This window comes from Penicillium bovifimosum (genome assembly GCF_028826915.1).
Source record: "Penicillium bovifimosum strain IBT 22155 chromosome Unknown utg000005l_segment0_segment0, whole genome shotgun sequence".
In the NCBI taxonomy this organism is placed as follows: Eukaryota; Fungi; Ascomycota; class Eurotiomycetes; order Eurotiales; family Aspergillaceae; genus Penicillium; species Penicillium bovifimosum.
The window spans coordinates 4,033,607-4,047,679 of record NW_026622714.1 but is presented as its reverse complement, the minus strand read 5'-3'; the positions used below and the strand labels follow the sequence as shown (position 1 = coordinate 4,047,679).

The window sequence follows — 14,073 nt, the reverse complement described above, 5'->3', positions numbered from 1 at the left end:
AACCTCTTTTCTAAGTCCCAGACATCAAGATGACAATTCAACAGAAAACGATTACTATCTTTGGAGGCACAGGTAGGCTGAACATTGGTCGCGGCCAAATTAGTGATTGATTCCTCTGATTCTTAGTTTTATAGGCAACCAAGGCAATGCCGTGGTGCAATCTCTTCTGGCCCACAAGGACAAAGCATTCCATGTCCGAGTCATAACTCGGGATCCCACCGGTCCAGTAGCACAGGAGCTGGCTGGGCTGGGAGCAGAGCTATACAAAGCCGACGGATTCAACAAAGAACAGATTACAGCCGCCTTTCAGGAGAGCTGGGGCGCATTTATCAACGTCAACTCAGATGAGTCTGTGAGTACATGAGTCATGATATATGAAAACCATTCAACAAATGCTAATACAGAGCTATGTACCAGGGAGAGAGAGAGGCCCTGGATAGTCCCAATTCCTACGACCTGTCTATCTCAATCCTCGACGCAGCTCAAGCCGCAGGAACTGCCCACGTAGTGTACAGTTCCGGGGCGAATGTCAACCGTGCCACCAACGGACGGATTCACATTCCTGGCTTTGACTGTAAGTTGACAGAGACCATGAAGCTTTTGAAGGCACCTGATGACCAATTCGCTTTTATCATACAGGCAAAAGCTATGCAGCAGAGTACGCGCAGCAGCGAGGATACTTCACAACATTTACCCCTCTTCTTCCCGCCTCCTTCATGGAATGCTGGATGGATGAATCTTTCTGCAAGACCTGGGGCGGCTTTCCCTGGTTTGGAGAAGATGGGCATGACAAGAACGGAGTTGTTCTATCAGCCCCTCCTTATGGTGGAGATGGGCGCATGCCTTGGGTGAGCCTGCAGGATGATTTCGGAGACATTGTCCATGGAATTTTCCTCAATCCTACTCAGTATCATCATCGGCCTGTACAGGCCATTAGTGGGATGATTCGCTATGAGGATTTGGCTAAAGCGTTTACCAAGGGTAAGTCATGCGATGTTTCCCCCTTACTTGTGCTGTGTCGTTTCTCTGACGCTCTACAGCAACGGGCAAACCCGTTGGTTACCAGCCTATGGAATCATGGAGAGACATTCCTCAGGACGGTAGCCACCTTCGGGATGAATGCCAGCTGATGTTCTTTTACATGCAATTCTGCGGTGGGCGGTGGTTCGCAGAGCATGTTAGCGATGACACCGACGCGAAAAAATGCAAAGCAGCTGGTATGGAGGCTAGGGGACTGAATGGTAAAGGTTTGGCTTGCTTTGAAAATTGGTTCCGACGAGCGGCTACACAACGAGTCTAGTTTTGATGCATTTTGAAAGGCCACCGTCTAGAAATGAGAGATAGTCACCACCAGTACTAGCTAGATACATGAAATTCAAGCCGTGAAGGATAAGTAGACACTCTCACTTCTAATTTAAGCTAATTTAAGCCAAAAGCATTCCACCATTTGATTCCAGCACCGAGCCGGTGACATACGAATCCTTCATTAGGTAGATGTACGCCTGAGCGACCTGTTCCGGAGCACCCGCCGAGTCAACAAGCGACTTCTCTTTAGCAAGCTTAATCGCCTGGTCGTAGAAAGGTCCCAGAATGTCCTTCACCACATCTGTCATGATTGCCCCCGGGGCGACAACATTGACCCGCAAAGGTCGCAAATCAATAGCCAGGCCCTTCATCAAAGACTCCACCGCACCACAGTGCGCCGCAATAACAGACCAGCCCTCATCAGGCTTGCGTGCATGAGCCCCACTAGTCAGTGTCATGGAGCTGGCAGTGGTCCGATCCATGAAGGAAGGCAGATACTTGGCGAAAAGCATCGGAGCTATCAGACGGATAGCCGTCGTGCGTTGGAGGCGTTCGGCGGTCACCTTGGACAAGGGTGGCGGAACTGTCATGTCGGCTGCAGTGATGACGAGGTGATGCAGTTTGCCCGGGCCAGCTGCTAGTTGTAATATTTCCTGCACGCTGCTATCGGCTTTCGTGGAGTCACCCAAGTCTCGGGCTAGACCCTGGAGGCGATCGCCCTGGGCTTGGGTTGGATAGCTTGCAGCGAGCTGGGATAGGGCTTTGGCCAACTTGGGCTCATGCTGTCCGACTATTGTTACTATGGCGCCGTGTTCGAGGGCGGCTTCGGCAACGGCATAGCCAATTCCTGAGGTGCCGCCGACGATCAGGACTCGCTTGTCCTGGAGCTGGCCGGTGTACTTGGTTGCACTTGGAGCTGAGGATCCCGTCATGATGGTGAATGAGATTGTAGAATATGAAAATAGTCGTGATGGCTTCAGAGGCTATATTTGGAGAAGGACAGGGTCGCCAGTGAAGAATATCAGATCAAGGCACGTTGGGCCATTCGGATAACTTCATCGAGCGGTGAAAACGTGTCCAGCCAGCTGCATCCACTTCGATTATTAGCTGGAATATAGGTGACTATTGATTTTTGATTTTGCATCGCATCTAGATCGATAGTTCACTGCAGGTCTACACCGCTACGTGCTAATTCTTCCAAGCTCGTTAAATATCTCAGCTGCATGCCCTAATGTGCACATGTGGGGTTCAGCTCCACTACTCTCAGCTCACACATCGTCGTGTATCGTCGTGTATCGTCGTGTACTGTCGAGACTACGTCTACTTCTGCTTTTGTTTCCCCACAGACACCAATGGAAAATAGGCAGAATGGCAGAAACTAGACAGGTATGCTTGATATTTCGATCGAGAGGAATCTGGACGTTGCGTAGGTTGTGTTGGAATAATAGTAGTGAGTCAGCAAACTGGCGAGTCCACTCTCCAGCCAACTGGCAAGCCCTCAGCCAACTGGCGAGGCTATCCCTACGAATTTTCCAACCAATTACACTGCGACTTGTGCAGCGTCCGATCTTGTGTTTAACCCTATGGGAAAGGTAAGAGGTAGTTATCAATTTTCCAAGGTTGGCTATAACTTGTTGATCCCACAACTTAATTCACGCCTCCTCTTCCCGTCTGTCCTCCACTAGCTGTGCCCCGAGTGTACATTTTCTAAACCCCATGATTGCTGAAGCTTGTCCAACTTCCCAGCATCAATCAGACCGGAAGATTGGAGGATAGAGATATATTGTCGAATAGCCCGGTAGGAACTTTCGAGCGACCCAGCTATCCATCCATGATGGGTACTGCACGCCTCCCCCACCAGAAACATTCGACCATCCGCAGCTGGCTGCACCAATGCCGGGTAGAAAGCACGGAATTGGCCTGGTCCAAAGTAAGCAAAAGCTCCTGCGCTGTCCGGGTCTCCGCCCCAGTGATGACCATGAATATCCTCGAACTCGTGATCGAGAAGCCGGCGCGTGCGTTCATACCCACAGGCCATTCCAGTGCTCCGATCGAGACAATGTTGATGGAGCGAGGCTAGGTTGTCCAACACTAACTGCTTTAGATGCCGTCGTGCCGATTTAGATCCACAGTTGAGAAGCGAGCCCATCTGGTGGGCATCTTGCCCCCAGGTGTAGGAGCATAGGAGAACGGTACTATCATCAGAGGGGTAGACACAGGTTCGTATGGGCAAATCCGTCGTCGCCTGACCCCCTTTGATACCGCACACGGTTTTCCACCAGGCAGTTCGAAAGCGAACGGCGATTTTGGTCGAGTCGTCGTAGTGCACGCTCTGTACAGCTGCTCGCTGTTGAGCACTGAGGATCTCGGGCCCTAATTGCATACGTCGTAGGCAAGGTAATGTGGCGGTCGAGAACACGGCTGAATATTGCCGTGGCTTGTCTTCTCCGTCGACGTGGACGGACATTGGATAGTCGCAATTGTTGGGGTCCTGCATAATAGACTTCACCCGATGTTCGAGCAAAGGTCGATGCGACAGTCGCGCGGCCATTGTATGGATGACCTGAGAGGTCCCTCCGGCGACACGGTACCATTCGGGCGAGGAGCCTGTTGCGGTAGGGTAATCGAAGTCCATAGCGTCAAGGACAGCCTCCGTGAATGCTCTGTCATAGAGACCTGAAGCACTGCCATTGCGAGGTCAGATGATGTGAGGGCGAGAGAGAGTGATTCCCGGGCGTAGACGACTTACCTGCACACGGTCTCCAAGTACCACACGGAGCTGAGATCGAGTTTCCTGGGTGAGAGGTGTCACAGAGGATACTTTATGAGCTTGGGCTTCCATCATATGAACCTACATCTCCTGGGTTAGATACTCCCGCATCGTTAGATTGTCAAACTTCATAAGATGTTCGAATCCAGCGGAGAAATCCTTCGCCAACCGAGCGATAAAGGGTTCAAAGGCTCTTTGGAGAATAGCATTCGGATTTTGGGAGGCAACTCTATGCGATGAATATTCGTTAACTCCGACTATTATGAAGACGGGACAACAAACTCGTATGGACGTACTCATCAGATACAATGCCTCCTTGCGAAGCACCAAGCAGAAAGCAATTCTGGCCGGTTTCGGGGATATTATTCGACTGCAACGTGAGTCCGTTGTAAAACCGAGGACATTCGGGGCTGTCATACGTATAAGACACGAGGGTAGCATCACAACGGGAGAATAGGTCAAATGTGCGCGCTAATGGGGGAATCTTTTCACTCTCTCAGCGTCCAAACTTATGAGTTATGGGGGTTTGTTGGCTCACGTTGGGAAACCTCATCGCCCCGACATCGTAGTAGCTTCCTCTCCTGTCACCAAAATGGTGAGTATAAACACGGCCACCAATGCGGTCTCGAGACTCCAAGATATCGTAACTCAATCCAGGAATGCCTAGGTCATCTAGGATCATGGCCAGGTATAGACCGGAGACTCCAGCTCCAATGATACAGATTCGAAGTGGAAGAGCATCGCCACATACTACAGAGCCACCCCGATGGTTTTGACCTCCTGCGTTGCAGGGATTGGCTAAGCATTTCTTAGGCGCCTCTATTTGAGTCCATTCAGCTCTCACAACGTTATCGGACGCCTGTGCTTGCACATGATTTAACCATCTGGCACGAAGAGACAATCGCGACAAGTTGGGCGGAAGACTGATCTCCCATTTTTGGAAAATCTTCGATGGGAAATGTATTGTTGAAAGCGAATCAACGCCCAAAGTACACTTGGAGAGACGGCGACGGAAAGCCACAGAAAACCAGCCTCCCTTTTCGTCGTTCGTCATGATCCGGATGTTTTTCTCACACTTTGACAGGCGGGTTTCGGTTGTCGGAAGAAAGTGTTCCATGATAGTAGTTCACATCTTGTACAGCATAGCAAGGGACGAATTGCATCATCCTGTGGTTACATGCATGGCATCGATGCGGAACAGCTCAATGCCACCGATTCGGAGGATGATCCCCCTTGTGAATTAAGGCGAAAGCATGGCTTAGCTGAAGGACCCGATTGTCAGCGAGCTTGGGTTCCCCGATATACATACGTCCTATCAGATTATTGACATTATATCCATATTGGGAGTCCATACTTATCGAATAATATTTTTTTCAGGAGTGGAATTTGTTGATTCGCAAGGGGGAATCCAAGTGCTGAGTGAAGTGAGAAGATGTTTGTCGAAGAATGCTCCTAGAGAGTGGCTTTTGGGTTGCAGATACATGACTGTACTTATTTTCCGGCATTTCGAGTCCGTTCATTCCAGAATATCGCTTCTTCGGGTCTCAACAAATCTTCATCACTGATTCTTCAGTTTCTCACTGTAACCAAAATGGGCAAGGTTACTTCAAGTTCTGGAAGCCCGAATATACGCAGACCGATCAGAAAGATCTTGCGAATAACATTGAGGCATTTCTCAGGTTTCCCGGTGGTAAGCAAGTTTTCAATTATTACCATCGCAGAGCAGAAAAGAGGGGCACGCAGTGCTGGGTCTGCAGTGAGTTCCACCACTCCGCATGAGCCCAGAACAATATGCTGATCTATTTCAGGTAATACAATTTGATCACTGATGTGTTCCAATGAATTGACCGAATATATGCCACCTCTGCCGGTTATCACACACCGAACCTATTGGGCATTCATGGTTCACCATGAGAATATCTCGCCCATCGGGTCAATATCCAAGAAGGCCAAGAAGTGATAGATGTCGACCGTGGCATTGGCGGACCCGCCACGAGCGATAGCCGGTTCACCGATCAATATCAAATTCATCAGGACCTTCAGTTCACCCGGGAAGCCGGACTGGGCTACCAGGTGAACTGTGTCACGATATTTCCTTGCACATACCTCATCTGAACACAACACCTTCGACGTTGGCTATGTCATCGAAGCGAAATGTTACTCACCAAGCCTTGTCGATGGCTAGCGGGAGGTGTTCCAGATCCCCAAGCCCGACGCGACCTTTGGACTGTACGAGGTCGTGATGACGGACAATTATGACGACAAGAACCCCGGCGCATCCACAGGTACGCTTCAGCATCCAGCGAGGAGGCGGTGTTTGCCCACGTGTACTCAGCTGCAGAAGCTATTGCGGCCACCGAGGAGGCTGGGTTTGAGCTGATGGAATACGATGATGTAGCGAGCAGGCTGGACCGGATTCCTTGAGAGAAGCAGCTGTGTGTCCCGCTCGGTGCGAACTATTAGTCCTCGCTTGCCGTGCTGGCCTTCTTCTACTTTGCTCGCAGCTCGTCCTTCGAGTGGGGCAACAGCATAGTGCAGTCACTTGTCGGCAATTCAGAATGCATGGATGTTTTGCAAACTGGCTACGGACCAGGTTGTCACTATCCTTGACAGCACGTAAAAGGGAGGTGAGATGAGAAGGCGCTGAAGCCGGTCGCCAAGATCTGATACGTTCGCTCCGTGGTTTAGTTAAACTCAAATTTTGTTTGGCCTGAACCCTGAGGCTTTCAGAACATGAGTGATCGCACGTGATCCAGATAGCGTGCGAGAGGCGGTGTGCAGACCGAATCTTTTCAATATTAGCAGCTTGGTTAAGGTTCATCATCCATGACAGATCAGTGTAGCTGCCATTGGCTTGCTTATTTTCTAAGATTCATCATACGGAATGACGGGCCAGGGAAATGAAATGGAATGAAGCACCTTTTCATCTGAACGCCAAATCAACTTGGTAACCTACATAAGCATCATACCTCCATTCGACTCTAGCACCGTCCCGGAAACATACGAATCCTTCATCAGATACAAATAAGCCTGAGCCACTTCCTCTGGATTTCCCACAGCTCCCACAGTTGATTTTTCCGCAGCAGCTTTGATACCCTCCTCGAACGCATCACCCAAGATGTCACGCACAACAGTCGTCAACACCGCCCCGGGAGAGACGACATTAACCCGCAGCGGCTTAAGATCAACAGCCAGCCCCTTCATCGCAGCCTCAACAGCTCCACAGTACCCCGTAACCACAGTCCAGCCAGGGTCAGGCTTATGAGTGTGCGCCCCACTCGTCAAGGTCAGCGAGTTTTCCTTTTTACGATCCATGTATACGGGAAGGTGTTTCGCCAGAATCAGCGGCGCCACAAAACGGATCATGCCAAATTTCTGGACGACCTCGGCCGTCAGGTCTGCCAGTAACGGTGGCTGAGTCATCTCAGCTGCCGTGTAGACGACGTGGTTGATTTTGCCGTCGTCGGCGGCCAGTTTGAGGAGCTGCACTAGGTTGGTGTCCAGCATGGACGTATCGGACAGGTTACAGCACATAGAACGTAACCGATTGTTGGCTGTTTGGGTGGGATACGACGTTTGGAGACTGGCCATTGCCCGCTTGAGCTTTGAGGGGTTCGAGCCGGCGATTGTCACAATGGCGTCGTGTTCGAGGGCGCCTTCGGCGACGGCATAACCGATGCCTGAGCTGCCGCCGATAATCAGCACGCGCTTGTCGCTCAGTCGGTCAATGTATCTGGACGTAGGGGGAGCCATTGTGGGTGATTGAGGAAATCAAGGTATTCTGGACTAGATTTGTCGCGGAAAGGATGTTGTGACTACTAAGTTAAATGGTGAATTTACGCTAGTGGCCGGGATCTCTCGATTTGATCGTGCCAGATCGGGTGGCGCTGAGTACTGGGGACTGCCATAGGTGGCGGCTGCATGAGAAGCATGTATGCGGCAAGCATGAAGTCTGCAGTTGATGCAGTGTGAGCAACCAACAGCGGGCTAGCATGAGACATGCGAAGACATATGCAGCTGGTCTGTGCATAACTTCTTCAGGGAAAAGCAAGGGGGACAAAGCCAAGCTTTCATTCTCCACAATTATTTGCAATACTACTACTAATACTAACTAATATTGGAATATAGTGAAACTGGGCCCTTCCGCCGAATAGGATAGTCCCAACCATGCCTGCTTTCCTAGCGGCTTGTGGAGATCTAGATCAGGGCTTGATGGGATTAGCGCAGTTAACCTGCCGTGAGAGTGGAGAGTCCTTACTAGTACGCTTTCAGCGAAGCCATGTAACCCGAAGCATGCTTCGTCAAGCCAAGCCAAGTGAAGAATTGCACAGCAGCCTCAGCAATCTCCACCTCGCTCTTGCCTGTCATGGGGAACCCAATCTGCGGGCGAATGAAAGGTGGAGACTCGAGCAACTCCATCCCGAAAAGTAGCGGGAAGTCAGCCGGGCCGCGCATTCCAGGCGTGAGAGAGAGAATGTCCCAAAGTACCTTCAGAGCTTTGAGCCCATCAGGACTTGACACAGCTCCCCCTAGCGTCCACAGATCACAGATTTGATCCCAGGTCATCTGGGTTTCGGACAAAAAGAGACGGCCAGTGGCTTGCGCTCGAGGCAGCAGATCATAGGATAGGAACATCGGTGAGGTGGTGGCTGCCGTCGACTGCAGATATTTCTCCACAAGTTCCAGGCCCCTCGAGAAGCGCCCTTGCGTGTCGAGCTTGTGCAGAGTGCCCACTAACATCTCCTGCACCGGCGTGTCCGTGGCGATGGACTTGAGCTGTGGGTAGACGTAGAGGTCTGGGAGCACGTCACCGCCACGAAGATTGAGAGCGAGAATGTTCTGAGTCTTGTAGAAAAGACCCTGGACCTCGGACTGCTTAGATGTTTGCAGGACTACCTGTTCCTGTTGGGAAATCATCAGAGCTTCAGCCAATGTGTTGAAGATATCCGAATTGAGCTGGACGCCCTCGGCGATTTGCAGTGTATTGAGCAATTTTCGAATAGCATGGCAATTGAACGGGTCCTGCTGGGTGCCAGCCAAAAAACCAGTAGGCTCAAATGCGAGTCTCACTGACGACTCTTCCACAGTGAATGTCAAGCTCAATTCTAGCTTTCCTGCCCCGGAAAGCAGGGTGTTTCCCTCGGCGCCAATCTTTGGGTCAACGAACTCGCCCAGGGCGGGTGTGACGAGGGCATAGAAGAATATGAGATACTGGTACTGTTGCGCCTCATTATAGGAGCAGAACTGCAACATGTGCTCCAGGATTGGAGCTTTGTTGTGCCACCATTGGGACTGATTGCGGTCTGAAAATGTCAAATATCGACTTAATGATCGGTATGGGCCTTGGACTGACATTGTTTTTGTGCTTTGCCAGTAAATAGGTGGTAATTGTGGTGATGGGAAGAATATCAGTCAGACAAGTGGCATAAATAAGATTGAATTCGAGGTGAAAGGCACTGTTCAGAGCGGTCTATTTATAACCTGCAGCCTAGACACTAGAATAGGTCAATTCCTATGCGCATTAACCTAGGCTTCTGATCAAGTTATCTTTCCCCTGCTATTGTACATCTTGCTATTGTGTATGAATCCTGAGCTGGGGTGACCTCAGAATTCTGATATTGACTACTGGCTGTCCTGAGTACGCCAATATCTAGTAGCTAAGGCGAAAAGCTTCCTCCTGCCTATCCGGTAAGGGCTAGTCTATCAAAACCTACGGAGTGGTTGGGAATATATTAGCAATCGATAGTTGCAAATATACCAAAGTTAGCCCCCTTATCTTCACTTCCATTTGCACCTCTCACAACCTAAAGCCTCCTGTCTGTTTTACCTAGCAAGCTGTATCTCAACATATCCAGTTATCCTCATCTTGCTGCTGCTGTGAGTCCCACTTCAGGTGCACGCCCTATGGGCATAGGAACCTTACGGATTTCCTCCGCAAGTCCCGAAAACTCACTGCGGGCATGTGCCTCAGCATCATGACCATAGACCCATTCCTCAAGGGGCACAGTAGCTATCTTTGTCTCGTCTTCTTCGAAGGCATCCCAGTCCCGCTGGCGCCAGGCCTCGTTGTTTTGATCGCTCATGAGCTGAATAGCAACAGCGCGTGGATATCTATAACAATAATCTGGATTAGCCAGAGACAGCACAACAAATCACTACGAACTGGATGTTATACCGGATCTTCTCTGCCACTCGCAATGCCAGTGGAACTTGGCTTTTGCCAGCGAGTCGCAAACAAACGGCAATCACCGCCGCATCCTCGATTCCCTGTGAGGCACCTTGGCCAGCTGCAGGCGAAAGTGGATGTGCAGCATCACCAGCTAAGATAATTCGACCTCCATGGGAGGTCCAAGTCGGTAAGGGCTCACGCTCGAAGAGTGGATAGTTGATGAACTTGTTTTCGGGCGTGTGACGGATCACCGACAATAAACGATCTCCAACCGCCCACTTTTTCATGAGATCAGTCACTTCCTGTGGATTGGATGGTGAAGTCCAGGAGTCTAGCAATGGACGAGTGTCCTAACATATTTGATCAGCGCAGAACCACAAGTGACAGCGTCATACGCACGGTGTGGATACAGAACCAAGTGACTTCCTTGCCACGATTTGAGGTTTGCAGGGCTATCTGCGCTCCATTCACAAAGAACACGTCAAATCGATCTTCGGCTTCGCTGGTCTCAATAATCCAGCGCGCCTCAGGGTCTGCCGCTATCTTCTCACCGTCAATCAGAGCACGAAACGCCGCATACCCAGATGGTCGGGTGGCCAGATTCTCTCCAGTGATGGCGAGACGTCGCTTACTGTGTACACCATCACAGCAGATGACACAATCCGCTGATATCCGCTCATTATCAACTACCACGCCAGCCTGAGTATCTGTCTCCCAGGTGTCGGTCACGTCCTGGCCGAGATATAGCTTGACGCCAATCCGCTGTGCATGGTTGTACATGGTCTGGAGCAGCTGAGCGCGAGGGATCAGATAGTTGATCTCTTTACACACTTCTGACAGATCTTGTTGTAGAATTTTCCTGCCTTGACCGTTGTATATATTGATTACTTTGGCGGTGTTACGCCACGGACTGAGTTCGTCGCGAACGGTGCCATTGCCCCAGCGTCCGATGATTCGTGATCCGTTACTTCCGATTCCAACGCAGTCACCTAGAGAAGATAGTTAGTAGGGCCAAGAGATGCACCGATGAAGAGGGCCCCCTTTACCAACAGGCTTCAGGATGTCTGTCTTTTCATATGCTGTGACCGAGTAGCCTTTCTCCCGGCACTCGATGGCCGTGGCTAAACCAGCAATCCCCAAGCCAACAACGATTACATGTATACCATCTTCTTTTATTGTAGCCATAGCGAGTTTGGGGGAGGTAAGGTACGCGATAGCTGAGGAAGAAAAGAGAAACAAGGACTTCCAGGTAGAGAATCACGAAAACACCGGTTGTAGCCCAAATTGTATTTGAGGGGATGAAGTAAATATCCTATTACTATTTAATGCCATCTTCAGCAGGATTACACGCACTCCAACCTACATAGCATATCTAACGCGCCAAGTGCACAAGCTGCATCCCCTACACAGACCCTTGCTTGCTGTTCTCAGAGAGGGCGTCCGCCACATTCTCATCCCCGCCATTCTTCCTCACCGACAACTGTTCCAGTCTGATCAAGCCAAAGATCGACAGTGCAGCAATTGCTGTTGCTACATAGAATGTCTCTGTAACAGCGGCATTGTACGCACGGACGATCTGGGGCAAAACATTGGAGGGAAACAGTTTGTCCAAACCCGCCGCGCCGGAATGAACAACAGCATTCGGATCTACCGTCGGAGCAAACTGGGCGACATGAACAAGCAGTCGATTTTGGAAAACTGTCTGTCCAATGGCGACTATCACCGCCGAGCTCAGATTCTGGGCGAAAGTGATGACAGCCGTAGCCACAGGAATGTCAGATCTCGGCAGCGCGGTTTGCACGGCAATGAATGGTAACTGGAATCCCAATCCAAGCCCCAGGCCACACATAGCCTGATATCCAATCCATTTGCCGGAGCCGGATTCTACTTCAAGTGTAGTGCACAGGCCTGCGCCAACAGTTGAAACGATCATGCCGGCTACCATGATCGGATGGTAGTATCCGATAACACTCACGAATATCGAGCCCAATGTCATACAGACAATGAGTCCAACGATGATTGGTAAAATCATGATGCCTGACTTCATGGGCGAGGCGCCCTTGACGGCTTGGAACCATATAGGGAACTGTGCATGTCAGCGCAATGTCCTCAAGTGAGAATTGCATGGGACTTACATAGTAGAGGACTACAATGAAGGATCCCATGATGCACACCATATACCAAGCAGAGCTCCAAACATTCCGGTTGCCGATTATGCGCGGAGGGACCGAAGCTTGCTCTTTCTTGTAAAACTGAATAGCTATCCAAGATGCCGTCGCCAGGCCGAAAACAACGAATAGGACAATAATGCGCGCGTTACCCCAATTGTACTTGGCTCCGCCCCACTGAAGTCCCAGAAGCAGACAAAAGATGGCCGGGAAGAAAATGAGCAGGCTGGGGATATCGAGTCCACGTATCTTATTCCATCGACTTTGGTACCTCTCAGGGGGGCCATCTGGGGGGTAATGAAGAAACATAGAATGATGACAGCCGTGACCGCGCCCAGTGGTAGATTGATATAAAAACACCATCGCCAAGTAAGATGCTCCGTAAAGGCACCGCCGATTCTAAAACCAGTTTGATTAGTGACGTTCAACGTGTTGGAATGGTGCTTGACGTACAAAGGCCCAACAACCGATGCAATACCGCCCATGCCCCCGAGGATGCCAGTAAAAAGCGGGCGTCGCTGGAGCGGCACGCTCTCGCTGATTATCAATATAGCACCAGGCAAGACTCCTCCAGCACCTAGTCCAGCAATGGCTCTACCCACGATGAGGGCGACTGAGGAGGGCGCGGCACCGCAAATCACTGACCCGACTTCAAAAAACCCGAGTGCCACGATGAATGTCCATTTCATCGAGTAATACGTGTAGATCTTGCCGAAGAGTAGGACGACTGAACAGTTGGTGAAGAAGTAGATGCTTGAGTACCATCCAAGATCCTGAAGCGAATCGAAGTTCCGTGTGATTTCTGGGATAGCATTGGAGATGATTGTATTGTCCTGTTGGCATTAGGAAGAGTGTCTCTCGAAGAAGATATAGAGGCGCATACCAGAGCCACACAGAAAACCGCGAGGGCATTACCGAGCATCAAGAGTCCCAACTTCCATGGAGCGATCTGGAAGCGCTTTTCATCTTCTGTTGGACTTCCCGGGGTGTTTGTTGTCGCATGTTCGAGTTGGGCGTCGGGTGTTTTGTCGTTCATCTTCTGGTAGTTTTCGTTGAAGGCGTCCATGACCAGACTTGTTCCAGCTTTGTAGTCCATCTACCGCGGATGTTGAGCACTCACAGGGCAAGAAATGCAAGGGGAAATCTATATATCAATAATTTCCGGAGAATAGATCTGGATCGTCCGGCATGTCCTCAGTATGTATGTGAATCATTCGGCGGGCAAGGGGGGGGGGGTGTAAGGAATGTATGCATGTAAGTCTCATGCAAGTGCATAAAATGAGGTTGATGATGTACATAGTGATTTTGTATACAATATGACAACATACCTAACGGCATTTCTGTCTCTGGCCTGCCAATTAACTTGTCTCGCACAAGGAGAGGAGGAAGAAAAGGAAAGGAGAGAGAGCTATCAAACATGTGACTTCTACAAACCCTACATGCAAGTCATCTTCGTCGAGTCAAAGCCTTCAGTGTCCAAATCTAGTCCCCGTCTAAACAGAGGTACTAACTACTAGGTAAGGTAGGTAGAAAAAAAGAGCAAATAAACCTAAGGAAAGGCAGAAACGACAAAGACATATTATATTGTAAACGTATATCGAACCATAGGTAAAGAGAACATCTCATGGAACATCTAACCAATCTATGTAATAAAACATAAA

General features: G+C 50.1%; 7 protein-coding genes across 7 annotated transcripts; 1 reads left to right on the top strand and 6 right to left on the bottom strand.

The window, feature by feature from the left end:
- Positions 1-29: 29 nt before the first annotated feature.
- Positions 30-1,300, top strand: N7515_006727 (NmrA/HSCARG family protein; the record flags this gene model as incomplete). The annotated part of the gene is made up of 5 exons (XM_056667471.1): positions 30-72; positions 135-352; positions 418-574; positions 640-981; positions 1,041-1,300. The coding sequence occupies 5 exons, from the start codon at positions 30-32 to the stop codon at positions 1,298-1,300; spliced, it is 1,020 nt and encodes a 339-aa protein (XP_056521067.1).
- Positions 1,301-1,424: 124 nt separating this feature from the next.
- N7515_006726 (SDR family NAD(P)-dependent oxidoreductase) lies at positions 1,425-2,237 on the bottom strand (the record flags this gene model as incomplete). Its single annotated transcript, XM_056667470.1, has 1 exon — positions 1,425-2,237. One exon carries the CDS (start codon positions 2,235-2,237, stop codon positions 1,425-1,427), a length of 813 nt encoding a protein of 270 aa, XP_056521066.1.
- A 749-nt stretch (positions 2,238-2,986) lies between these two features.
- N7515_006725 (flavin monoamine oxidase family protein) lies at positions 2,987-5,129 on the bottom strand (the record flags this gene model as incomplete). The annotated part of the gene is made up of 5 exons (XM_056667469.1): positions 2,987-3,989; positions 4,055-4,099; positions 4,161-4,304; positions 4,372-4,559; positions 4,614-5,129. 5 exons carry the CDS (start codon positions 5,127-5,129, stop codon positions 2,987-2,989), a joined length of 1,896 nt encoding a protein of 631 aa, XP_056521065.1.
- A 1,898-nt stretch (positions 5,130-7,027) lies between these two features.
- N7515_006724 (uncharacterized protein) lies at positions 7,028-7,828 on the bottom strand (the record flags this gene model as incomplete). The annotated part of the gene is made up of 1 exon (XM_056667468.1): positions 7,028-7,828. One exon carries the CDS (start codon positions 7,826-7,828, stop codon positions 7,028-7,030), a length of 801 nt encoding a protein of 266 aa, XP_056521064.1.
- A 504-nt stretch (positions 7,829-8,332) lies between these two features.
- On the bottom strand, positions 8,333-9,430 carry N7515_006723 (aromatic prenyltransferase; the record flags this gene model as incomplete). The annotated part of the gene is made up of 1 exon (XM_056667467.1): positions 8,333-9,430. The coding sequence occupies one exon, from the start codon at positions 9,428-9,430 to the stop codon at positions 8,333-8,335; it is 1,098 nt and encodes a 365-aa protein (XP_056521063.1).
- Positions 9,431-9,936: 506 nt separating this feature from the next.
- Positions 9,937-11,429, bottom strand: N7515_006722 (FAD/NAD(P)-binding domain-containing protein; the record flags this gene model as incomplete). The annotated part of the gene is made up of 4 exons (XM_056667466.1): positions 9,937-10,161; positions 10,232-10,594; positions 10,644-11,233; positions 11,291-11,429. 4 exons carry the CDS (start codon positions 11,427-11,429, stop codon positions 9,937-9,939), a joined length of 1,317 nt encoding a protein of 438 aa, XP_056521062.1.
- Positions 11,430-11,646: 217 nt separating this feature from the next.
- N7515_006721 (MDR family MFS transporter) lies at positions 11,647-13,508 on the bottom strand (the record flags this gene model as incomplete). Its single annotated transcript, XM_056667465.1, has 4 exons — positions 11,647-12,330; positions 12,380-12,638; positions 12,866-13,245; positions 13,296-13,508. The coding sequence occupies 4 exons, from the start codon at positions 13,506-13,508 to the stop codon at positions 11,647-11,649; spliced, it is 1,536 nt and encodes a 511-aa protein (XP_056521061.1).
- Positions 13,509-14,073: the final 565 nt, after the last annotated feature.